At 40.0% G+C, this 27,806-nt stretch overlaps 1 protein-coding gene across 2 annotated transcripts; it reads left to right on the top strand.

Moving 5' to 3' along the window:
• Positions 1–1,835: 1,835 nt before the first annotated feature.
• On the top strand, positions 1,836–24,263 carry dkk2 (dickkopf WNT signaling pathway inhibitor 2). Of its 2 annotated transcripts, none has more exons than XM_089007023.1 (4): positions 1,836–2,245; positions 16,649–16,799; positions 18,195–18,329; positions 21,378–24,263. In XM_089007023.1, exons 1-4 carry the CDS (start codon positions 2,024–2,026, stop codon positions 21,626–21,628), a joined length of 759 nt encoding a protein of 252 aa, XP_088863149.1. In that variant the 5' UTR covers positions 1,836–2,023; the 3' UTR covers positions 21,629–24,263. The 2 variants fall into 2 exon arrangements, with proteins under 2 accessions (XP_088863149.1, XP_088863148.1); XM_089007022.1 differs by having other exon boundaries at positions 16,646–16,799.
• Positions 24,264–27,806: the final 3,543 nt, after the last annotated feature.

The following is a 27,806-nucleotide window of genomic DNA, read 5'->3' as shown; positions in this document are numbered from 1 at the left end:
ATTGGACGTGTTTGATGTAACTGTAGATGCGCTGAGGTGATACTCTATTTTTTTAAGTCACCTTTGTTGCCCAAACCAGACACTTGCTTCCTTTCCAGACAAAAAAAAATGGATGGAATGGAAATTTACCGAGTTGCCATGGCGAGAAGGTATCTTTATCTAGACGTGGTGATGCAGCATGTGGTCCAAGGTCACTTTCTGCTCGGGGTAACCGTTAAAGAAGGATGAATTATCATGAAAGAAGAATATTCTATTCGCGATTCAACTTTTCGGAAAATTAGTCAGATTACATTGCCATTGTATTACTTTAATTCAAGGGTGTCAAAGTCATTCTTTGCCAGAGGGCCACAATGTACTTACAATTTCGTCTCGGGGGAAATGAAATTATGAATTTGAGGAAGCCATTAGAATGTTTCATCTCCTCCACATAATAGATATCGAGCACACAATAAATTAATGAATAACTAGTTTTCAAATTTGAAGTTAAAAAAGATTATTATTATTATTATTATTATTATTATTATTATTATTATTATTATTATTGTGTTATTGTGTTATTGTGGTTTACATATGACAATTTGAAATTTTGGTTTGTACGTTAGCAAGCATCATGAAATTGCACACGTTTGATTTTTCTTTCGCGGGCCAAATAAAATCATGTTGCGGGCCACATTTGGCCCCCGGGCCTTGACTTTTACACCTGTGGTTAATTTATCTCAATATTTTTTTCTCCCAATAATGTGTAAGATGTAGAAAAACTAGTGCTCTTTAATATTACAACCACCCCTTAATTTTTGTACATATACTTTTTAAATCCTGAAAAAAAATGTACCCTTAAAAGCCTTATTGTGAAAAGCCTTAGTGTGAGTTCATGATCACGTAGCTCAATATTTTCATACAGCAGCTTCCTAGTCACTTTTAACTCCTTCACTGCCAGACAATGTACAAAAATATGGCCACTACGGTGCCAGGGTTTTTGTCATTTTCACTCAAATTGCAGGACCGAAATAATAATTGAGTTTTAGGGCTACATAAACATTCAATACGGCATAAGACACCTTAGACTCTCTTCTTTCATCAGAACAAAAAGAGTTAATTTCTAAATTATATGGGTCTGGGGTTATCAACAATGAAAATGGGGGCGGCTGTACAAAATGCAAATGCTGCCCCCTCGTGGGAGAGGAAAACATTGCCAGAGGTCTAACCTACGCTTTGTTTGCACCCCGCCCCAAGAAAAAACAAAACCTGAACAATTTCGGCAATGGCGCCCCACGTCATTCTTTTCAATTCTCGAATAAATTCGGGAATGGCAATGAATGATTTAAGAATCATATATGATATACCATGCGTCTGCTCTGCGCAATTTCTTCCTTCAACAATCCCCTACCCTTCCTCAAAAAAAATCTTGAATTGAACACAGTCAAAGATGGTCACAATATTCTCCATTGCGAGTGTTTTACATTTCAAGTAGCTTTTCCAGCAGACATCCTTTTAAACGCCACTTAAAATACAATCCATTAAGAGGAACGAAATGATCCTTACACACACACACAAACTTTTTATAGCAGGAGTTTAACCCCGATTTTTCCATTTCCTGCGCGGCACGAAATATAAAAGAGTCAAGGACTCAGTTAAAATACACAGTGGATGATTTTTTTAATAGTTTGTTCCCAGCGGGGCTGCTGGTGCCGGCGTGGCTCCAGACGGCAAAGCGCGCACACACAAGTATCACTTTCAACCATTGTGCGTCCGCGTGTGTGTGCGAGCGAGGATAGGGGGAGGGGGAGGCGGGGGAAGATGTCTCATTAATGCTATAAAGAGACGATCACCAAGCATGCCTTCACACTCACTCCGTCCACAACGCAGATTGAGACAACCACCAGACCAACCTGGCTTGAACCCCATCGACATTTTTTCCCTCACTTTGACTTGACTTCCTTTTGGCAGAAAAGCCACTCGAGGGGTGGTCTTAATTTGGCGGTGCGACCCCGTGGCTTGATTATCTTCGCTTACGCGCGCAAGGATGACACTGACAGTGCGCCCTTGGAATAAACGCTGGCTCCTGTTGCTCCTCTTCGCCTCGGCCGCGAGGTGCCATGCGCCGGAAGGTCGTCCCAAACCTAATTCCATCAGGCCGGTTCTGGCGGGCGGCGCGGCAGCTGACGATCGAGCGCCCGAGATTGCAGTCAATCGCTCGGCGGCCGCGTACGCAGGCAGCGTCAAGAAGTTCAACATCTTTGCGCAGGTAGTTTGCAACTTCACTTTCATACTTCATATTGAGGATGCTATTTTTTTCTTAAAGACGTGTTGCTGTGCGAGTGTACCTGATATTTGCAAACACCATCAGGTGATGTCCCGGGGGATACATAGGGGCGCTCCGCATCAACGCGTTTCATATTAATCTGTTATTGGATCGTGCACGTGTTCAGTCGATTTTGCATCAGCTTTAAGATAAAATATTTTTTCTATCGAGAAGTTTTAACTTAATGCAGCGTCCACATCCCCTTTTTTTATAATTTAAGATTATAATCCACCCACCACTTAAAAATAAAAAAAACAACTGACAAAACACTGCTCACCCACATAAAAACGTATCCTGTGACTTTAAAGTGACCTTGAGAGTTCTGAAAGGCGCTTATAAATGAAATGTATTATTATTATTATTATTATTATTATTATTATTATTATTATTATTATTAAATGTTCATTAAAATGTGCATTTTTAAATGTGAAAATAAAATTTCTTTTGTCTTGAAAATAGCATTTGCGAAAAAAAATCAATAAAAAGGTTAGATATGACAACCATTTGCCCATAATTCAACTTTCATAACATTACATTTCCCCAAAAAATAAGTAATTAATGTTTTGCCTTTTATTCTCCCAAAATAGAAACTCAATATTAAATTAGCTTTTGATGCAGAAAAAAAAGAAAAAGCCGTCGCAATCTGAAGAAAAAAAAATCTGACTGTATGGAATGTTTCTAATATTCATTCATGCAAAAAGAACATAAACGTTCAGGAAACGTCACGCTGGCAGTTTTGTTCAAAATTGAAGATGTTTCAAAATGTTAACTTTTGCCTGTGAAGCAGCATGTAGTTATAGCTCATTGTCCCGCCTTACTTTCACAATTGACTGTTACTAACTACTTAAAACAGCTTAACGTTGAGTACAGCTGATGTGTTCGTCATATGACCTTGTATGCTGCATTCCGTGCATTTGCTCTGCACCGTCTCGTTTTTTTTGTGGGGGGGGGGGGGGGGGGTGGAGCCGTCTACAAAGGCAACATTTGAGTTGCTTTCCAAATACATCGTACGACCAAAGCACTTCCAAATCTAGTAAGCGTGACGATCTTGAAAGGAAAGTGAGCAGTATACCATTTAAAACAAAGCTTCTTTTTGTACACGCCTATTTACTATGCAAACCCCCCCCCCCCCTCCCCTCCACCCACACCACACTCTCACTCATAAACTTTTAATTGCGTTTCTGACGTGACGCCACTGCGCACCTCCACAGTAAATCATTACCGGCAATACAAATGTTGGGGAAAACAGTGACCACTGGGGGCGGAGGGGTGACCAGTGAACCCCAACATGCTTGTCTGGGCTTTTAGTGTCATTCACGTGATCCTTACCAGGATTAGGGGATTCTAACCATTAGAGAGTTGGGGATCATTTTACAAACAGCCTCATTTATTACTCTATTCTTGCTATTTTAATGTGAAAGTGGCATATTTGATGAAGAGGAATGGAAAAGAAAGTGATGGAAAGTAAAAAAAATGAATGATACAAATGGCAGTTTACCTAAAAAAAGTCAATAAACAGATGAGTTGACTGTTCACCACTACAATATCTTTCAGGAAGGGCAATATGTGGAAAATACCCACTAAATTAATGTGACAATGACTAGGCATTAGCATAAGCATGAAATGCTAACCACATGACGTTAAAATGGAATAAAATAACGTATGCAAACGTTGCGTATGTTTATATATACATATATATAATACTAATACACATGACAGTCTTCAGAAGTCAAACTCAATTAGCATAGCAACAAAAATATGTTGAATTTACAGGACATCACTCAGCCATGAAGAAGCCCTCCACCTGTCACAAGAGTAGTCCTCACAGATGCCTGTCCTAATTCTAAAAAATACTACCCTCTTGCGATAATTCTTCATATTTTTTAACCCAATACAAATTAAAAATACAATAAACGCTGAGCATACGTCACAGAACTTCAGTTCAAAATATGATAAACAGCATGGAGTTGAACTTTAACTTTGTCCTTTTTGTAAGGACTTCTCAGGCCTCACCCCTTTTTTTCAGCTCTTTTTCCTTTTCACTATGGGCCCTTGTGACATGTTTCAGTGGCAGCTGGCGGCGTGCAAAAGCGCTGAGCGTGCTGACATCTTGCCCCGAGCCAGCGATGATGCGAACACTGAGGCGAAAAACCTCAAGCCCAAGGCAGCCAGACCGCAAATTTGAACGGCTGCTTGCACCTCGGCCACTTTGATAATATGGGAAGCCATACGTGTGAGCAGCGCGCACACGCGGGCGTGTGCGTAGACCACCAGTCTTACAGGCAGTAAAACAAAAGCATGTTCAAGTTATGCCTGTAATGGCATTCATGGCACGCTTTTATAAAGACGCATACACAACACTAAGTGTGTGTGTGTGTCCATGCGTGCCAAGAGGTTTTCCACACTTGTAAAGCTGCGGCCTCTGCCACATTATGTGGCGTCGAGTGTATAACTTTTGACTGGACCTCTGCATCCAGAAACAGTGAGGCCGTTTACAAGCGGAATATAAATCAGAAGGTTAAAAGTGTTTTCACCTGGCGTACGCACCGTTGCCATTTATTCAACAGATCTTAAAGGCATTGGAAAGCGTCCGCGTCCTCATCTGTTTTTTTCAAGTCTGCAATGAAATCCACTTCTTTCTTTATTTATTTTTTGTAAACTTCAAAGACAGCGTTTGGCCTAAATGAAGTTGAAATTGATTTTCATAACCGGGCCAGAAAATTTAGCATTGAACAAAAATGACACACATGTTCTTATGAACATCAAAGACGCATAAAAGTTGTGTTGTGCTCAAGACCACATTAGCCAAGACTTGCTTGAGACCATAACTCACAAAAACCAAGACAAGACCAAGATCGAAAGAGGCAGAGACCGTGACATGACCGCGACCATAAAATAACTAATTTAAAAATAATGACAAGGATGAACGATTCCAGAGCATTCTTCTCTTCGATTTAAATTTTCTTTGCGCCTGGAGCCTGCGATGAGAAGAAAGGGGCATGAGCGCAGAGCGCCGATTCTTGTTTGGAACTGTCGCGGCTTGGAATTGAAGCGGATTTACATGGGACAGGAGATGTGATAGTCTCTTTTCATCAATGGTTGCTCGAGCTTGGTGTTTGCTTTCAACATTTAGCTTGTAGCAGACGTGCACATTTCACCATGACGTCCCTGATCCACTGGTGAAAAGGATGCTTTGATCATCTCCTCTTTCATCTAGAACTGCTTCATACAATAAAGAGGGTGCAGAAAGTGTTTAGGATTGAATTGGCTGTCTGTATCTTTTGTGTTGTGTTTTGTTGTTTTGACTTCAAGACGGCGCCACGAGAGTGGCTGCCTTTACAGCAGGTCCTGTATTTTGTTTTTCTACTTCTTCCCTTCCTTTCTCCTTAGTTTCATCACTTTGCTACTGTGAAATGTACATTTCTGCACTGCTAGACTAATAAAGGCTAATCCAATCCAATTGTTGCTAAACTCAACATACACAATTTTAGTTTCAGAGTGAAGGCATCTTTTCAAGAACAAGAAAGCCTTTTTTTTACAGTCTTCCTTGAATCAACAACTGAGAGTAAATGGTTGATGGTCTATTGGCTGTTAAAGCTCCAGCAACCAACCCCTAAACCCCCTTCGCCCCCGTGAAGATAAGCGTCTGGAATAATGGCTGGATGATGGATGATTACACCGATCCCCTCAAACAGAACCCATCTTTGATTGATGGGTAGCACTTGGTCACGGTGTGAGCCTAACATTATTTGCGATCTGCGATGGATTCCACTTTGAAGGAAAAAATACCTACCTAGCTATCTATGTGCTATCTATTTTCTGTCTATTAGCTCGCTAGCTAGCTATCTATTAGCTAAATCTAGCTGGCAATCTATACTATCTATCTATCTATCTATCTATCTATCTATCTATCTATCTATCTATCTATCTATCTATCTATCTATCTATCTATCTATCTATCTATCTATCTATCTATCTATTGGCTAGCTATTAGCTTGCCAGCTTTCTATTTATTTTAGTTATTTTGGGTTGAGTGAACGCTGCCGCATGTAGCTGCCGCTGCTCACCCACAGAAAAAAAACTGTGGGTGACCTTGAGAGTTTTGAAAGGCGCTTATAAATGAAATGTATTATTATTATTACTATTACTATTATTATTATTATTATGCATCCATCCATCCATTTTCCATACCGCTTATTCCTCATTAGGGTTGCGGGGGGTGCTGGAGCCTATCCCAGCTGTCTTCGGGCACGAGGCGGAAGACACCCTGAATTGGTTGGCAGTCAATCCCAGGGCATATTATTATTATTATTATTATTATTATTTAAAAAAAACTCCCCACCCAAGCCACTTCTCCTCCCGAACCGCCTGTTAAACGTTCTTAATGAGCTGAGAAAGTCTAGCGGAGGTGTGGCAGCTTGTTAGCGCCGCAGTCGGCCTCCCGTCCGGTGGCCTTTCCAGTCAGGCGCTCCCTCGGGTGCCGCCCAACCACCCCCCCCCCCCCCCCCCCCAGGCGGCCCTAACCTATTAGGGGGGCCTCCTGCGGCGACCTCATTCGTCGTAATTGGACCTGTTAATGACAGAGGAGACCCACAGTGATTTGAAAACACTGTTTGTAAGAGTAACAAGTCAGGATGTTGCCCAAAGTTCACAGACGTGCGCGAACCGATATAGGACGCCAGAGTTGGCCTTCGACTGCCGAGGGACTGATTCATCCTCGGTTTATTTGATACAGTATCTGCTGTTTTCTTTCTTCTTAACAGTCTATTTACTCGATGAGGTGCATTTTATTTGACTCTGAGAGACCTCTGCGAGCAATTATTTTGTCATCCGCTGGTATATAGCACTTGCGCACAGACAGAGGGATCACTTTTTATCTTTTCCTTTTAATCAAGTAGGATTCCTATTCTGGCGTACGTCAATTGTCACTTGTTGCTAGGGCAGAATTGAATGTGCCTCGCAGACCATATTATTATTCTTGTTTATGTCACACATGTGTTGCGCGGGTGACTCTCAGTGGCGTAAACAACGTGAAGTGCAAAACAGGACAATCCAAGCGGCCGTGCTCCTTTTTTCTCACTCGTGTTTAGTTTTTTTGTGAGGCGCTAGCGATTGTTTTGCAAAGTCGCATGAAAATGCGTACACGTGAACTGTGGCCGGGACACTGTGAAAACTCATACCAATTTATTTATTTGTGGTACAGTGATACCTCGGCTTACGACCACTTTAGCTAACAAACTTTTCGCATTACAAACATTAAATTCGCGAAAATATAATCTTGGCATATGAACTAGTTTTCGGGAAACACACGGAGCGCCACAATGGCTGGCGGACTAGTTTTCGGCGGAAGAACACCAAACCACATGGCCGAACAGCGCCACCGTGGCATACGTGGTTTGCTATTGAGTGGATACTTATGCTTTTTTGCGATCGACCCCATCACAGGCTGGTGTTAAACCGAAGAGGACACAAAAGAAAATTACGGTCGAGCAGAAGAAGGAGATCATCGAAAAACACGAACGAGGTGTGCGTTTGTGTGACTTAGCATCCTAGTACCAGTATGCTAAGTCGACCAGTGCTACGTTTGGCTAAGGGTGTGTCTGTGTTGTCTAAGGAACAGTTTCAGGCAATCGAAGAGGTTGAGAAACCTCTGTTGATTTGGATTAACGAAAAGTAGCAAGCAGGGGACAGTGTGGGTGAGGGTATCATCACAGGGAAAGCACAGCAACTTCACTCGGATATCATCAAGAGGCAACTGTCACGGTTTGCAAGGTGGTGATGGCAGTTGTGGATCCCAAAAGCAGGCAGGAGGGAGCAGGAGGTTGTGTTTGACAAATGGTATTAAAATAAAGTCAACAGGAACACAATCTAAAACGTTAAAATCATTTGACCAGAAAAATACAAAGTATCAAAAGAAAACCAAGAGTAAAAGTCCGCCAAGGTTCAACCAACACATGCACAGCATACAATTGCATACAAAGCATTCAGCAGCATTCAACAATGACCCAACAGCGAATGGTCGTGGCGGGAGTCCTTTTGAGTGTCACTGACTGGGAACGACCAGCACCTGCGAGGCAGCAGGCTGGGCCGACAGCGCCACCCGTTGGTCGCCAACCAGATCATGACAGCAACTACATCAACGACCATCACAAAGGTAAATAAAACGACTTTTTTATACAGTTCAGTTTATTTCTTTCATTACAATACAAAAGCACTTATTTTATTATACATAAAATAAGGTATATTGTGTAGTTTAAAGGCTTATTTAGTAGAAAATTGTGTTTTATGGGGAATGTATTATTCTCATTTTTAATGGTTTCCTATCGGAAATTAATGTTTAGAAGACACACTTTTCGCCTTACAAGCAATTTCTGGGAACCAATTAATTCCGTATGCTGAGGTATCACTGTATTTTTTTTTTTGGGGGATTTATTTATTTATTTATGGACATGTGTTGATTTTATTGATTTATAGAAATGTATTGATATGTTTATTTATTTGTTTATTTGTTTGTAGATTTATTAGGTCTTTTTTATTTATTTATTTGCATCGAACCCCTAAACCCATTTATTTATTCAGCATTTATTCAGCTATTTATTCATTTTTTTATTTATTGGTTTGTTTGTTTATTTAGGGATCAAGCACAATAAAAAGTTAAGATGGTCAAGTCCATAATTCACCACCCTGCAAAAATATCCCAGAAAGCGCCGCCATCAAATCCTTAAAATGACAACCAATGCACTGTTTCAAAGTATTTTTTTTTGCAATACCTCTGTTGCTCGTGCACATCTTGCATGTTGGTAAAAGTGAAGATTATTTCATAATATATTGTCAGATCTGATGGCTGTTTGGAATGACTCAACATCTCGAAAAACCACAATATCTGTAAAAATAACACAAAAAAGAACAAATCCTGTGTGAGTAATCGTTCCCGTATTATCCGGATGGAGCCCTCCGGATTTTATTGCCGCTATCAAACTTTAAATCACTCTACCGCAAATCAATGTTGAAATTCTTTCTTTTTTTCCTTGATACAGAGTTCCATTGGCATGAGCTGTACAGCGGAACTGTGTTTTGCTTGTAAATAAGGGTTCCACAACGCTTCTTTTTAAAGATTGTTGACCCTGCAGGATAAGGCAAAGAGGTTTTTTTTGGGGGGGGGGGGGGTTCCCTCATGGCGCTGCGTCTGTCTCCATCCTTATCGCCTAGGCCGACATGCCGGGGTTGGCCGTGGAGTAACATAGTTGATGAGGGAAGGGGGAGGGTGTGCGACTTCCTACTCGGGATCATCTAAGGCTTTTTATTTGTGGAGGAACAAAAAAGTGGGGGAGTGGGGGGAGCGACAACAGAGACGAGACGCATCCGCATTAAAGCCACACGTCCCTCAGAAGTAGCGAATGAGGCGTTTTAAAATACCGGCAGATAAGGTGAGGTAATCAGATGGAAAGAGGGGATGGGGGAGGGCGTACGGGATGGCTTGACTCACCACATTTCAAAGACTTGGACGTGATGGAAGAGGCGAGGCCCGTTTTTTTCCTCTTCCACTTCTGACGTAGATGTGAGCTTGAAAGGCAAATAAAACATACAGAGTATGAAGTACAGTGATACCTCGGTTTACTAACCCCTTGGCTTACAAGCATTTCGGTTTACGAACGTTAAATTCATGAAAATTTTACCTTGGCATACAAGCTTTACCTTGGCATATGAACTTTTTTCGTACTTGGAAAAAATAAAATGGCTGCCGACTTTTTTTGTCCTCTATTCCCCTCCCCCAGTCTTCGGTTAAAGCCACGTGATTGGTCAAGAACGCAGCAGTGAGGGGAGGTGGTTTACACATTAAAGAGACAGGCAGACGACAGTGAAAGAGTTTCAACTTTGATAGTTCAAAGACAGAGCATAGACTGCAAGGTTAAAATATCCCATCAATCTGGCTCCACAAACAACCCGCACAAGCCATCTGTACACTTGATGCAAAAAGCTATCAACCCAGGTAACAGAAGACAATTGATGAGGAACTAGATAAAATTATCACAGAGAAAGCACCTACAAGGGATCATTCCTCAAGATGGTGAAAGAAGCCTATGTTCCTCATCAAGTGTTTAATGGTGATGAAACCGGCCACTCCATTCCATCAAGCCATCAACGACCATCAGGAAGGTAAATAAAACGACTTTATTATATAGTACAGTTTATTTCTTTAATTATAATATCATAGCATATTTATTATACGTAACATGAGGTATATTTTGTGTAGTTTTAAGGCTTAGAAAATTAGAAAGTAGAAAAATATGTTTTATGGGGACCTAGGAACGGATTATTCTCATTTTAGTGGTTTCCTGTGGGAAATTAATTTTTGGGATACATACTTTTCGCCTTACACACTCTGTCTGGGAACCAATTAAGTTCGTAAGCCAAGGTATTACTGTATTATTTACAGCTGGGAGGTGTCTATTTGTCTTCATATTCATATCGGAAAGGATTTGGACATTTTAGTAATCGCCACGACCATTTGCGATTCTCAAGTACAAAACTGATTGGAAGCCACACAGCCATGTGAACATCAATTAAACAAATCGGCAGCTGTCGAGCGTAAATGAATGGGGAAAAAATATTTGGCACCACCAGAAAGATATTTGGAGCGAATATGACTTGTGGACCCAGCAAGGAATGCTGGTGCGTCAATGCCTTTGGTGAAATGTTTTATTTACACAGTGCCGTTTTTGTAGGCCATTTTCATTTTGGTATTAATCCGTTTCAGTTTTCCTCGGGACATATGTGACAATATTCTTGTTAAATTAGGTGTTTTTGTTATTTGTTTTTTTTGTGGGGGCGAGTGGTAAAATGCAATGGTATTTCTATCACAGTAGCATGATATACATTTTTAGTTTTACAGCCAAGCCTTCAGAACGACCCATTCTTAATTTTAGCTAGCTGATAAGAACATTATCCGTGTATTCAAAATATTTCCTTTTTTGAGGAACCGACAAAAGTATGAAGTATTTGTACTTCGAGGTCGTGTGTGCCCAGTATGTATGCATCCGAATCAGAGAGCCTTTAATAGTCCCACAGTGGGGAAATTTGCATGTTCACAACATAACTCGTCAATTGACGTTTGCGCAGATAGCTTAGGCCAGAAGTGAGCAAGCAGCCCATTCATGCCAGGTGTTGACTTAAAACTTACGATGACATTTCTGACAGGATTGTTGGGTTACATATGTCTCGGATATTGTCACATCCTGGGTTATGTGTTTTATGGTCATGTGTTGAGATGATGTGGCAAACAAGTCACACGTGCGGCCATTTTTCATCACAGCCTGTTTTTAGTGCTTTAAAGGACAACCGACACCATTTTTTTGTGTCCTAACTGGCATCAGAAAAACGTTTTATAGCATCTAAAATACCCAAAACATATTTATATATTTTTAGTAAAATGCAAAACACAATAAAAATGAATCTAAAGTGTCCCAAAACTGCTTCAAAATGACCTCGGAAATAACGAGTTTCAGAAGGTCCCGCCCCCTTGTTCATGACGTCACGCCTGGATGAGAATCAAAACAATGGCTTCAGAGAGTTCAGATTCGGAAAAGATGCTTTCTTCTTACTCATCCCGTTATGAATATGATTCAAATAGTTCTGAAGAGGAAGGCATAAATGTTTGCAATCGATTAAAGAAGTCCTTCCGTATCGATTCGAGCCGTCTGAACTCCAATGTAGCTCCTAGAAAATGCACAAGATGACGCACAAGCTCCGTTGGAAATGGGCTGATTTGTCTGCTGAGAATTTGTGTCCACTTTCATAGTGTTAACGCAATTGGTAGTATTGGTGCGACACACAACGATTCGCCATCGCGTTATTTATGTGTTTTTCCTTCTAATCGCCATCAACACGATGTTTTCAGACCAAACAAAGTACCCAAAATGTGTTGTGTGTCGCTTTCTCGGTCAGGGGCGTTCCACACGTGACGTCACGTCAGGCATCGTCATCAACTCGAAAACAAAACTTGCTGAATATTCTGTGCGAGTATTAAAATGTCAAATATAGCTATATGCGGTGGAATTTTTGTAAAATGCGCTCAGTAGAAGTCATTTGAAGGGATTTTACAAATTATGGACACAACTTGTCCGGGAGTGTCGGTTGTCCTTTAAATGGAGAAATGTCAGCGAAAAGGGCCACTGTAAGATTGTCACTTTGCGTTTTCAGAAAGTGTTTGCAGCGGGCAAACGTCAATTTTAAGCAGCCTGTTGTGGTGTTAAGGAAAAAAACTTTCTTCATTGCCATGTGGAATTTGTCGTTTCCGAATTAATTTTATTTCGCGGCCGGGACTGGATTATTTTTCACTTGCGCTAAATTGAATTTGAGCCAAATTCCCTGAATGACTGTGGTTGTTTTATAATGCATTGTCTCGTTAGCATTAGCATTTGTCATTTGTTACTGGAGTGGTGAAGACACCCATCGGTCGTACAATTCAAAATGACACATTGGAATTAATATCATGAAATGGTGGGGCGGTTTGGAGTGTTATTGGTGTCAGAAGTAAACAAAAAGGCATTGAAAATTCAATAAAAAAATGATTAATTGAACTCAAGTGCTACAAATGTAGAAATCAATCATCAAATGATGATATAATAAAATCCAATGGATAACAACAACATTATATTTATATATGAAATAATTTGACTGGACATTGTTTTCATCATAAACTCAGGACCAATTTATTATACAGGACGCCTAATGACAAAATAAAAATAAATCATAAACTGCCTTTTATAATTAAATTAAAATTTAATTATATATAATTTTTAATCAAGTATTTATATTTATTCTATACGTTTATTTCTCTTTCTATTTTATAGTCGACATTGTAATTATTCAACACTGTTGTTAAGCAAACAATGACATTTTATTAATTAATCAGATATGATGGCATTTTAATTATTTCATGATTTGTTTATTTCATTTGACTTGATATTATCCATACAATATTATTTGCTGTCAATTAATGAGTTCTTCGAATCACAATAACATTTTTTGTTCATTAAATACTTTTTACATCATCACTATGTAATTTGAATTGTTTTTACCTGCATTTCAATGATTTAATCGGAATGAGTTATGAATTATGCTATTTTATTTAATAGCATTCTGAGTGATGGCGTGTTATATCTATTAAAATAAATTGATGTTTTTCATTTGGCGGCATTCTTGTGACTTTTTTATTTCTAGGCCTCTAACAATTGATAACTTATGACTTTTTAATGGCATTTTGAGTCATTTCATGATTCATTTAACAATGCTATTTGTTATTTGTCGCTGTTGGTAGTTATTTAAGGATTATTCATCCAATAAGCTTTTCATTGAGTGCTTTTGGTTCCTGAACAACTCATTGTTGTATTTCATTGCCTTTCTTTTTATTTCACGTCGAAACCACTGTTAAAAAGTGCCAAGACAAAACATTTCAGTATGACAGGAAACCATCGAGGGAGTGGTGGTTCTGATCATTTATGGAATTGGTTGAAAAGTTTTCTTTTAATTTGGAGTCTTATGTTATGAATGAGAAAATAACCACACATATTGTTCTACTCCAAAGAACCAAACTAAAAAACAACGCCAAATGCTTGGCGCTCTGAGACTAAACAACAATATGTTTAGCAGTATCGAGGCCATACTAGGCTAGCTCTCCTGACCTCAGTGATGGATGAAGGCTCAATTTAATCCCCTTCCTTTTTCCCCTTTTATCATTGCCTCCATGTGTTTAGCGTCCCACATTAAATCAACGACTTCCATCATAACAGAGAGATTGATTGAACCATGCGGTGTCGTGTCGACCCCCCGTTGAAAATTCTTCCATTTGTTCCCATGTTTATTTATCATGATGATCATAATTAGCATGTGGTGAGCCACGCTGGATCCTCGAGAGGTCACTGTCCAATATGACAGCCAAATATGTTCTTTGAATATCATGTCATATAAAAAAGAATAATGAAATGAAAAAAGTCATATCAGTGGCAACTAGCTCACATGTTGAATGTCACGTGTTGTTATATTCTTTAAAACAAACAGCTAGCTTCCATCAACCTGACTTTTGTAAGATCAGAATGAATCCCCCCGGCTTTGCTAACGATGGCTGACTTATACCGAGGACTGAAAACACAAATAGAATCATTTTGTGACGCTTCAATCTGGTAGCTTTTAGCCTAGCACAAAAGCTAGCATATGCCGCATGTTATTAATCGCTTTGCTAGCTTGCTGCTTACTTAGCTTCAAAGGCACTGCGAGATAACTTGACAATCTGGTAGCTTTTAGCCTAGCACAAAAGCTAGCACTCTCCGCATGTTATTAATCTTGTTGCTAGCTTGCTGCTTACTTAGCTTTAAAGGCGCTGCGAGATAACTTGACAATCTGGTGGCTTTTAGCCTCATACAAAAGCTAGCACTCACCGCATGTTATTAATCTTGTTGCTAGCTGGCTGCTAATTTAGCTGTATCGACACCGTGAGATAACAGTCACATTATGAACCTTACGGAGATGAGAAAGGCAATAAACTCATTTTAAAAAAGTAAGAAGTCCTCATCTGTTTTCAAATGGAGGAAGTAAAAGCAAGACGCTGTCAGTGCAAGACAAAACACAACAAAAAAAAAGCACATGAACAAAGTATTTTTTTTCTCCCCATCACTACGCATCGGACTACGATATAAAGATGTTGCAGCTGCGGAAACGCTTGACCAATCTGAATATGGAGATGGACGCTACCGTTAGTCATGTCTTGGGCACAGTAATTCACTTCTCTAAATTTGATTTGTGACATGCTTCGTGTCCAACTGCTCTGCCTCAAGCGCCCCGAGTCCCACAGCAACAACCCTTTACACATGTATGGAATTACATCAAGATGCCACATGCAATGAAAGCCTCAAACTCGGAACGGTTTCGAAATGGGGTGCACCCATGCTATTTTGTGTTTTGTGTGTTTAAGGCGCACTATATCACATTTGTTTATTGGGATAGTCGCAATCGTTTAAAAGTGTGGAATTACAAAATTATGCCCCGCCTTCCCCCCAAAGAATGCATGAATCAGCCAATAGGGGCTCTTTAAAAACGGCAAAAATTTCAAATCTTTTTTTTCCCCTTGATATTTTTTCCCAAGGGTTCACAAGGACAGGAAAGCAGACAAAAACAACACAGACGTAAACGTTAGCACAATAAGAGACAAATGTCTGTAAAAACAAAAGCGAGCTTCGAACGAACCACGCAAATAAGACTAAATGGACTCTGAAGGCGGATGATTAGCGGGGGTAATTACCCTCGAGGTACGTCTGCAGGGCTCATTAAGTCTCCAAACGCTTGGAGAAAGAGTTGATTTTGGAAATGTAATCGCGGCAATTGTGTGGCGCGCGTAAAAATAACAAAAAGGACGGTGAGAAAAATGTCGGTGCTTCCAAGATGTCAAGTGGGCCAAAATGGGAGCAATTAATAAGAAAAAGTTAGAAAGGATAGAATCTAAAACTTGACGTTTTTAGAGACACAAAAAAAAAGTTGTAAGATTTTTCATTTTAATTCATGTAAATTGGTCGAGAGAAAGAGAACACAATTAAAAGAGAAGTGAAACATTTATAAGAAATGTCACATTATGACATGAAAGAAATTAGTCGATTTTCTGAGGAGGGGCCTTTTTGTTTTGCACCGCTCATTATTATTTATTATTTTTCAGAATCTCGAGAATCAAAACAATGGCTTTAGATTCTGAGAAGATGCTTTCTTGTTACTCATCCACTTATGAATATGATTCGACCCCCCGTTTGCAATCGATTAAAGAAGTACTTGCGTATCAATTCGAGCCGCCAGGACTGCAATGTACCGTTCCAGAAAATGCACAAGTTGGTGCCCAAGCTCCGTTGGAAATGGGCTGATTTGTCTACTGGGAATTTTTGTCAACTAGAATCAAATAGTAGTCTTGGTGCAACACACAACGATTCACCATTGCGGTATTTATGTGTTTTCCTTTTAATTTCGCCATCAACACAGATCAACGTGACGTTTTCAGACCAAACAACGTACCCAAAATGCATTGTGTGTCGCTTTCTCAGTCAGGGGCGTTCCAGACGTAACGTCATGTCAGGCATCATCATCAACTCGAAAACAAGACTTCCTGAATATTCAACACGAGTCTTAAAATGTAAAATATAGCTATATGGCGTGGAATCTTTGTAAAATAAGCTCAGTAGAAGTCATTTCAAGTGATTTTACAAATTATGGACACAACTTGTCCGGTGGCGTCAGTTGTCCTTTAAATAGTTCCACAATGGGGAAATTTTTTATTCAATCGTTGAAAGTAAATCGTTTCCTCAGCAGGTGTATCCGTGCAGCAATGACAAAGAGTGCAGTGTGGGAAGTTACTGTCACAGCCCCCATCAGGCTCCCTCGCGCTGCCTCGCTTGCCGCAGAAGGAAGAAGCGCTGCCATCGGGATGCCATGTGTTGCCCTGGCAACCGCTGCCACAACTGTAAGTCAGACTAGCGCTGCGCTGTTTATGAACATTTTTATCGTGGTATCAATTTTGGGGGTTTCCCGTGATCGTGTTTTTGGCTTTAAGCTCATTTGGAGCTTACAGCCACATTAAACACAGACAAAAATATTACTCGTATTGGATAATTAAACACAAAACATGCTTTGTTTTTTTAAACCATTGCTTAAGTTAATGCTAAAGTCAATGTGAAATCCCATTGATATGTTAACGCGAAATTAGCATCCACTGCTTTAGTTAGTGTAATGACACTCCATTTAGTGTTTATAGCCACACTAAACACACCTCTAAAAAATAACTCAGATCGTATAATTAACACAAAACATGCTTCTTTTTTTAAACCATTGCTATAACTAATGCTGAAGACAATGTGAAATCCCATTGACATGCTAACGTGAAATTAGCTTCAACTGTTTTAATCAGTTTAATGACAGTCCACTTGTAGTTTACAGCCAAATTAAACACACGTCTAAAAAATTACTCAGATCTTATAATTAACACAAAAAATGCTTCTTTTTTTAAACCACGGTTACAACTAATGCTAAAGTCAATTTGAAATGCCATTGACAGGCTAATGCTAAATTAGCATCAACTGCTTTGATCAGTTTAATGACACCCCAGTTGAATTTTATCGCCAAACTAAACACCCATCTAAACATTGTGTAGATTGTATGATTAACACAAAAGATGCATTATTTTTTTATTCATTGCTACAAGTAATGCTAAAGTCAATGTAAAATCCCATTGACATGCTAACGCAATATTAGCATCGACTGCTTTAATCGATTTAATGACACTCCACTTGGAGTTTACAGCCAAATTAGACACGCGTCTAAAAAAATTACTTATATCATATCATTAACACAAACAAATCTTTTTTGAAACCACTGCTACAATTAATACTGAAGTCAATTCGCTTTGATCCTCTCCTTTTTCATCCAGAACTGCTTCATGTCATCACAAAAAGGTACAGCAAGTCCTGAAGAATGAATGTCTCTCTGTGTCTTTGTTTTGTCATATTGTCTCTATGCTGTCATATTATTTGTTATTTAGGTTTTTTTTTTGTTCTTTTGACTTCAAGACACGCCGCGAGAGTGGCTGCCTTTCCAGCAGCTCATGTATTTTGTTTTTCTACTTTCATTCCTTTCATCACCTTGCTGCTGTGAAATGTAAATTTCTCCACTGTGAGACGAATAAAGGCATATCCAATCCAATCCAATCCAATCCAATTTGAAATCCCATTGACATGCGAATGCTAAATTTGCATAAACTTGAGCCATGCCGTAATTTTACTTTACCCCTTTATTTTGTTGTTGTCCTTTCATGATTGCAGTTTGCGGAATGCTAAACTCCTCATTTTGGCAATTTTTTCAGATATTTGCACGGCGATCTCTGAGAGCGTAATCTCGCCTCACATCTCTGCCTTGGATGAACACTACAAGCTCTCCGCCAAAGATCACAGTTGGAGAAAAAGTGCCGGGAAAACCCAAGCCAAGCATTCTCTTAAAGGTAAAGCGATACCCTTGAAATTTCTCACATTTTGGTTCCAGTGACTCCTTACGAGGGTGATCCCCTCCTGAGAAGTTGGCATTTTAACCATTCATTGTGCTTCCGAAAGGAGCTTTGAAAATGAGCTGCGCCCACAAAACAAGCAAATAATTTACGTGACACAGTCACAATAATATCCAAATTCTTATTCGAGTGGCAAAATCATTCTTGTCAAAACAGTGACATGATATTTTTAGAATGTGTGAAAAGAAAGCAGTATGATGACGGCTTATGTTACCTTTCTGCTGCCAAGCAAAGCCTCAAACATTGTTGACAACCCTTCTTGCTCCTCATATTTACTCCCAAAGTATAATTTGCGTACCCGCAACCACCCGTACCTGTGGAATACTTGTAAAATACGCTCAGTAGAAATCATTTGAAGTGATTTTACAAATTATGGACACAACTTGTCCGGAGGCGTCGGTTGGCCTTTAAATGATCTCGAATACTAGCCTGGTTGTCAATGCTAGTAAAAAAACTAGAACAATCAGAACAATTCTGATTCCAGCTTGTAAATTGTTAAAATAATTTTGCATGCTGCAATGTCAGAAATGAGGCCTTTTTTAAATTGTGTAATTAAAAACTAACAAAAAAAGAAAAACATCCATCAGCTCGCAAAACAGTTTGACATTGTCGAAGTATGAGTGGAATTTGCGGAATGAATAAAACCGGACAGGTTGCGCTTCTACTGAGTCATCTCGTAATCACTCACTCACACTTGATGACATTTCTATGGACCAGTCAACAAAAACCTTGGGCAATGAGGCACACGCCGCTAAAATCAAACACTTGCTTGTCAGGATCACATGCAATAGTGTAGCATTCACGGGAAGAATTAGTGAATTTAATTTTGACACCCTGACAAAAATGAACTATTACAATCATCTCAACAATGTCCAGATTTAATCCTGACAGATTATGCATTTTACGTGCTAAAGAGGAGATGAAAGGAATCACATCACAAAGCAAATTGAATCTCCATCTTCAAACCCTATCGAGTGTGTATTTCACTCGCAAAGAGGAAACTAATACAGGGGTACCTCTACTTACAAATGTCTTTTCATCCGAAATTTTCAAGTTATGAAATGCTTCAAAAGCCTCAAATTACGAAATAAATTACATGATACAAAACTGCAACGCATAGGTCAGAGTTTCCTGAACGCAACATACTTCTAGCTGCTCTGCCATTGGCTGGTACTGAGCATCATCCTGGCATGCCATTGGCAAAAAGGGATCTTATGTAAGTGTCTATGTGTGGAGAAAAATAAGATGGAGTGTCCTTGTCATTCGGACCATGAGATATTCCGACAGCTTTACGTAAATGTGAATCACCCAGAAAAAAAGTTGCCCATCAGACGATCGCTAACTACGATATGGATATGATTGGCCTTTATTAGTCTCGCAGTGGAAACATTTACATTTCACAGCAGCAAAGTGATGAAAGTAAGAGGAAAGGAAAGGAAGAAATTGAAAAACAAAATACAAGAGCTGCTGTAAAGGCAGCCACTCTCGCGGTGCCATCTTGAAGTCAAAAATACCCCAAAAAATACTAAATAACAAATGATGTGACACAACACAAAAGACAGTCATTGAACCATAAAGGACAACCGACGTCTCCGGACAAGTTGTGTCCATAATTTGTAAAATGGCTTCAAATGATTTCTACTGAGCGTATTTTACAAAGATGTCACCGCATATAGCTATATTTTGCGTTTTAAGACTTGCGCTGAATATTCAGGAAGTCTTTTTTTTGAGTTGGTGACGAGTCCGTACGTGACATCACTAAAGGAACGCCCCCTGACCGAAAAAAGACATATTGCAGCAGTCCTTCCATCACGTCAATGTATTTTGTTGTATTGTTTGGTCTGAAAACCTTGTGTTGCACCCAAAAGCCGCCAGAAGAGCGTGTCCAAGCTCCATATAAGAAATTTATCAGCCTGTGGAAACAGAGGTGGCCACAGGAGGTCGCCATTTTGTGTCTCTTTTCCGGTGATCGTTTCTCCCCAATGTTGCCTCAAAATAGGCATGGAATAAATTCTTTAATCGATTGCAAACATGTATGCTTTCCACTTCAAAACTATTTGAATCATATTCATAACTGGAGGTGTAACAAGAAAGCATATTCTCTGAATCTGAAGCCATTGTTTTGATTCTCAACAATGCAAGACGTCTTAGCGTGACGTCACAAACTGGGGGCGGGATTTTCTGAAAATGCCCAATTCGCAGCTCAATTTTTTGCAGATTTTGGACACTAAGTCATTTTTATTGGTGTTTTGCATTTGACTAAAAATATCATACTGCGTGTTTTGGGTATTTTAGATGCTATAAAACGTTTTTCTGATGTCAGTTAAAAAACAAAAAAGTGACGTCGGTTGTCCTTGAAGCACTTTCGACACCTATTTTTTGCATTCAGGAGTTTTAGATGAAAGAGGAGACAATCAAAGTGTCCTCTTCACCAGTGGAACAGAGACGTAATGGTGGGAAAATGCACATCTGCTACAAGCTAAATATCGAAAGCAAACACCAAGCTGTAGAACCCATTGACGAAAAAATTGTCTCACATTTCCTGTCCCACGTACTGTAAATCCGCTTCAATTCCAAGCCGCAACAGATGCACATACACATCGGCGCTCTGCGCTGATGCACCTTTCTGCTGCATCCACCCAACAGCACTGACCTTTCACGATTGGCTGGCAACCAATTCAGGGTGTCCTCTGCCTCGTGCCCGAAGATAGCTGGGATAGGCTCCAGCACCCCCACGCGACCCGAATGAGGAATATCCAGGATGGAAAATGGATGGATGGATTTTTGAAGTATTGTGAAAAGCAGGCAAAAGAAAACGTGCTTGGATCAGGTCTTTACAAAATGACAGGTGAAACCCACTTATGAGACTGAAAAAGGGCAAAAAAAACGATGGAGATACAGTGAAAAATGAAATTAACATAATTTTTAGTATTAGTTTTTTTATAATACGCACAGTATGAACACAATCTCATATTTTTCGTTTAGGACACGAGGGCGACCCGTGCTTGCGTACATCCGACTGTTCTGACGGCTACTGCTGCGCTCGCCATTTCTGGACCAAAATCTGTAAGCCGGTGCTGCGACTGGGTGAGGTGTGCAGCAAGCAAAGGAAAAAAGGCTCGCACAGTCTGGAGATCTTTCAACGCTGCGACTGCGCCAAGGGCCTTTCGTGTAAAGTGTGGAAAGATGCCACCTCGTCATCCAAATCCAGATTGCACACGTGCCAGAAGATTTGAAGGAAGAGGAGGCGATTGTGACGCCGTCAAGCGGGAAATCCCATCAGCCGAGAGAACACTGCGTTTTTTTTGGTGTGTTTTTTTCGTAGACGGTCGAGTAAAAGGACGCCACTGCGTGGGTGTTATTTTGCATTGATGGCATTCAGGAATGAGGGGACTCCAGGTGGAGACGTTCACGCAGTACATTCCTTAACACGCAAAGTTTATTTTGCTCCAAAAGTCATCCACACAAAAGCTTTTCCAATGTTGACAATGATATAAAAGCCGACTACAAACTGCTTTTAAGCCCTACAGAATAGCAATGATGTCACGTAGGGAACAGATGATAAAATCTTCTTTTCCTCATTTAAACTAGCCTATAGTATTTTCTTCATATTTTCCTTCTATGATTTGAGTGTTTATCCTTCGCCATTTGTGGAAAACCGGACGACAGATCGTGACGCTTATCTCGACGCAGATTCTAAATACAATAGTTGGGATAATAAATGGGCAGCGCATTTCCTGTCAAGTTAGCTCTAACAGCTGGTTTTAACCAATTTTGGGGAGCGGAATCCAAAAACCGATCGTCGTTTTTCTTTATAGCATCTTTCTTTTTGGCAATAGATACACTTAAACAAGTGTGTGAAATAAATCTGGACGGATGTAAATCAAAACTAAAGATGATATAGGATTTACCGGTCTGTGTTGTGCGTACAACCATCATTCCAGCCAACATGACTACAGCACGAACCGTGATCAGGTTTTATCGTTTAAACTGTAAACCTTGGCATGACTAAATTAAACAGACATGTTAATGTTAGCCTACCCTTGCTATGCCTTAGCTTCAGTCGCTGGGGTACTACATACCGCAAACTCCACTACACTACAGAGCTTTAATTTCTTTGCCACCTCAGCCTGCTCTCAGTTGTATTCCAAGAAGTAAACACAGGAATGACAACAAATAAAAACCACATGCTAATGTTAGCCTACCCTTGCTACGCCTTAGCTTCGGTCACTGCGGTACTACATGCCGCAATCTCCACTACACTACAGAGCTTTCATTTATTTCCTTGCCACCCTCTGCCTCCTCTCAAATGTATTCCAAGGAGTAAACACAACACATAAAAAACACCTGCTCATGTTAGCGTAACTTGTTTAGCTTTGGAACCAGAAGAATCAAATCACCAAGCCTTCTCCAACTCCGCCCCAGTTTCTGCTCTACTATTTCCTTGTCCCCCCTCCACAGTTAATATTTGTCAAGATAAGATGAGAAGATACTGTGCATTGACAATTTAATCCTGACCAAGAATCCTCGCCAACCAGTTTGTGAATAGTATCTGTGAATTACTATTACTTTCCGTGCAACAACAGCAAATATATTTTTGAAGGACTTCTCAGTTATCAATGTGGAGATTTATTTTTTTTAAGTTCAATCGTAAATGTTCATACAAGATGAATGTCTACCTGTCTAATTTTACTTTTCTGCTTCTTGAAAAAATACCACGGGTAATATTTTCCAAGTTAGCGGGGCTTCAAACCATGTGTAGCTTTGAAAGCAGTTTCACCCATAATTATCTCAATGCCCATAGTAACCGTTTCAAAATACAGATTAAGGATTTTATATTGTAAATAGAACGCAGGTGACAATGACATATTTAAGAAACCGTGTATATCATGTATATATAATGAGATTTAATGCCTAAATAGTACAGTCAAGATAATCTAGGTGAGAAGTGCGAGAGGACCAAATACATGGTGCCATACAGTTGTGGACATCTTTGATTGAATATTCATCAGGAAGTTACGGCGACACAAGTACATTGTGTAAATGGTATGTATATGATGTTAAGATTTATATCCAACAAAATATTGGTTTTATGTGAATAATTGCCATTGGTTTGTTTTGCATATTTACAATGATGAACAAATTAAAAACATGTATTTTGTATTAACAGAGTATGATTTTGCACTACAGCGAACACTTTACAACTACTGAACATGTGTCCTCACCACGAGAACATGATCAAAGTGAAACTTGGTTTGGGCCTGCTTTGCATCTTCAGGATATGGTCGATGTGATGTTATTGATAGAAAAAAAAACATTGATTCTGCTCTTTTTGAGAAATTATCTTGAAGTAGAACCAAGTTAAGGATTTTAGTTAGATACGGAAGATATCATGATGGTCACAGAAGGATATCGTTATGCGTTTGTTGGATATCGTAGTGATCTCAAGCACACCACATATAAGAAGAGTATGAAAATAAATGATTCATTCAAGTCAACATCTCACATTTCAAAAATAAATATTAACTCATTCACTGCCAGACAGTGTGCAAAAATGTGTCCACTCCAGTGCCAGGGTTTTTGTCATTTTCACTCAAATTGGAGGACCGAGAGAATATTGAGTTCTAGGACCACATAAACATAAAATACAAAAACCTTACACTCCCTTCTTTCATCAGAAAAAAAAGAGTTCATTCCTAAATTAAATGCATCTGGGGTTATATGAGCTTGAATAGAGGGTGGCTGTCCAAATTACAATGCAATACATACATATTGGTTTATATCAGGGGTCGGGAACCTATGGCTCTGGACCCATATGGCTTTTTGATGATTGCATCTGGCTTGCAGATAAAAGAAATTATCCTCACTTTTTTTACTGCTCATTTCCTGTTTGTTCTGCCGTATTCTAATTCGCAATTAAACAATATCATCGATGAAACTGTCGAATGTCAGTGGCCCTTTGACAAGCCCCATGCTATGTTCTCATCAATATACTCTGCAAGCAATAGCAGAAAGCAAGCGTGCAAACTAATGAGCAGTGTGCAGGCTAGCTAGCAGTAACTTTGTGCATGGACCTGGCAAGCTGATTTTAATTCTGATAGTTTGGCTGGATTTTTACCAATCATGTCATCGGTCTCATCAAAGACGGCGACGAGTCTGCGTACCGACAACAAGTGGAGCAGCTGGAGCTCTGGTGCAGCCGTCACAACCTGGAGCTGAACACGCTCAAGACAGTTGAGATGATCGTGGACTTCAGGAAACATCCATCACCACAGCTACCCCTCACACTATCCAACTGCCTTGTGTCAACCGTTGAGACCTTCAAGTTTCTGGGAATCACAGTCTCCCAGGACATGAAGTGGGAGGTCAACACCAACTCTATTCTGAAAAAGGCCCAACAGAGAATGTACTTCCTGAGGCTGCTAAAGAAGCATGGCCTGCCACAGGAGGTGCTGCAACATTTCTACACGGCTGTCATCGAATCCATCCTGTGTTCTTCCATCACCGTTTGGTTCGGGGCCGCCACAAAAATGGACAAAATCCGACTTCAACGAACAGTTAGGACGGCGGAAAAAATCATTGGCACCGCCCTACCCACTCTCGAGGACTTGCACACTGCAAGAATCCGAAGAAGGGCGCGGAAAATCCTACTGGACCCTCCGCACCCTGCCCACCACCTTTTCCAGCTACTCCCCTCAGGCAGGCGCTACCGATCCATGCGCACCAAATCCAGCAGATATTTAAACAGCTTCTTCCCCCAAGCCATTAACTCTTTGAACTCTTCAACAGTAGCCAAAATGGAACTGTATAGTGCCACTTAGCAGTTTTTTTGACGACGATACTAGTGCAGCGTGTTCTACCGGAAACAAATTCCTTGTGTGTCCTACATACTTGGCAATAAAGATGATTCTGATTCTGATTCTGATGTCCCCACTATGTACCAAAAACGTGTGTGTGTGTGTGTGTGTGTGTGTGTGTGTGTGTGTGTGTGTGTGTGTGTGTGTGTGTGTGTGTGTGTGTGTGTGTGTGTGTAACTAACTGAAAACATTTCAAAATATTTTGCTTTTCTGGCTCTCTTAGTTAAAAGGGTTCCCGACCCATGGTTTATATAGTGCTTTAACAACAGCTTACTTGCTTGTATAGCAGTGGTTCCGAACCTATGCAGTTCAAATGCACATTCAGCAAACCCTTCATCATAAATGGTGATAAATAAATGTGAATATATATATATGTATATATGGCAAGAGTTACCAGCAAAATATTCACAATCACAAGAGATGCCAGGTGGAACTAATAAGCATAATGGGAAAAAAAACACAAAAGGCAGATTGTTTCCATTCAATAAGACCAAATCCAACACAGTAAAAGATAAAAATCCCTACGGGACTACGTTTTTCAATTTGTCAGTTGAGGACGCTGTGAAACATGACTGACATATTTTCCATTTTATCTCCAAAACATGTGACGCAAAGCTTTGTGTGTTTATCACTTGTGGAGAAACCTTCCCTTATTGAGGTTTTAAAGCAGACGCATGAGCACACCCAAATACTTCATGCGCGAGTTATGAGTGAGACAAACAATTCAGTGGGCTCACATCTGCATAACAGCTTTGCTTTGTGTGACTTTAATATGTCCGAAAAACAAAAAATAAATAAATAAACCCAATGGTGCTTTTCGACACGTGGCAACAATATGTGGATTTCAACGCTTCCTGCTTTGTTTTTTTTTTTACTCACTATCATTATATCAGCCGCCGTCTTTGTTGATGTCCGGGTTCTCTCTTCGAGATAAGGTGAGAAGCTAAGTTATCCAAGAGAGACTCAGAGTCCAGCCGTTTCTACTCTTTGGCGAGATGAACCAGATGAGGTGGCTCGGGGATCTGATTGGGATGCCCGCTGAGCGCCTCTCTGTTGAGGTGTTCCCACCGGCAGGACGGACCCAACACACGCTGGAAAAGACTGTGTCCCAGCGAGCATAATCTGGGATTCCTTGGATGCATGGATAGATGGATGGATAGGTGGATGGATGGAGGGATGGATGATGGAAAGGAGGGATGGATGAATCAATATATGGATGGATGGATGGATGGATGGAAAAAATGGATGGATGCCATCCATCAATCCATAAATGGATAGATGCATGGATGGATGGAAAAAATGGATGGATGCCATCCATCAATGCATAGATGGATAGATGGATGAATGGATTTGGTTGGTTGGATAGATAGATGGATGGATGGAGGGATGGATGAATGGATATATGGATGGATGGATATATGGATGGATGACCGGATTGATGGACGGATGGATGGATGGATGGATATATGGATGGATGAACGGATTGATGGACGGATGGATGGAAAGGAGGGATGGATGGATGAAGTGATATATGGATGGATGGATAGAAAGGATGTATGGATGGATATATGGGACGATGGATAGATAGATGGATGGAAAAGTTGGATGGAAGGATGGATGGATGCCATCCATCCATCCATGCATGGATAGATGGATGAATGGATTTGGTTGGATAGGTGGATGCATGGATGGATGGAAAGGATGGATGATGGAAAGGAGGGATGTATGAAGTGATATATGGATGGATAGGTAAGAAAGGATGTATGTATGGATAGATGGATGGATGGAAAAGATGGATGGGTGGATGGTTGGATGGATGGATGTCATCCATCCATCCATCCATCCATCCATCCATCCATACATGGATAGATGGATGAATGGATTTGGTTGGATAGATGGATGGATGGAAAGGATGGATGATGCAAAGGAGGGATGGTTGGATGAATGATATATGGATGGATGGACGGATGGATGATGGATGAATGGATGAATGGATTGATGGATGGATGGACAGGATGGATGATGGAAAGGAGGGATGGATGGATGAATTGATAGATGATGGATAGATGGATAGGATGGATGGATGGTGACAGATGACCTTTTCTATCACCCTAACTGCTCTTCTCATAAATAATCTACTTAAATTATGAGGACAAATGCCATTGGGAAAAAAATGTCTTTATATTTCAAGGTCAACATTGGAATGATCGCACCTGATTGGTGGGTATGTTTCACTGAAATTTATCCGCCAATCTGAGAACGGCTTCATAAATCAACCCTCCCGCCCCCCATTTTTTTAACCCCAGATGACCATATCAACAGCCTGTTTCTAAAAATAGATCATCATTGACGGGAAAACGTAACCCTAAAACGCAGCTTTGCATATATCAAATGAAAGCTGCAAGGGTCGGCAGATTAGACAATTTGATTATTTATTTTTGTCTTTAGCACAAACAATATCTAGAATATTCATATTTTTCTTTAGCTGATCCAACATTCTGACATTTGACTCAGCAAGTCATAAGAAGCACCAAAAATAAATAAATAAATTAACTAA

This window comes from Hippocampus bargibanti, linkage group LG10 (assembly GCF_051943395.1).
Source record: "Hippocampus bargibanti isolate YZ-2025 linkage group LG10, ASM5194339v1, whole genome shotgun sequence".
In the NCBI taxonomy this organism is placed as follows: domain Eukaryota; kingdom Metazoa; phylum Chordata; class Actinopteri; order Syngnathiformes; family Syngnathidae; genus Hippocampus; species Hippocampus bargibanti.
Note: the sequence above shows the minus strand (reverse complement) of the source record. Positions and strands in the feature narration are given on the sequence as shown.

What these genes read in the sequence shown, in the direction of transcription:
- dkk2 (XM_089007022.1), top strand. Translation starts at nt 2,024, where the DNA reads ATGACACTGACAGTGCGCCCTTGGAATAAACGCTGGCTCCTGTTGCTC. An exon ending in TGGCAACCGCTGCCACAACT is followed by an intron (nt 16,800 to 18,194) that starts GTAAGTCAGACT and finishes CAATTTTTTCAG; the next exon opens with ATATTTGCACGGCGATCTCT. An exon ending in AGCCAAGCATTCTCTTAAAG is followed by an intron (nt 18,330 to 21,377) that starts GTAAAGCGATAC and finishes TTTTTCGTTTAG; the next exon opens with GACACGAGGGCGACCCGTGC.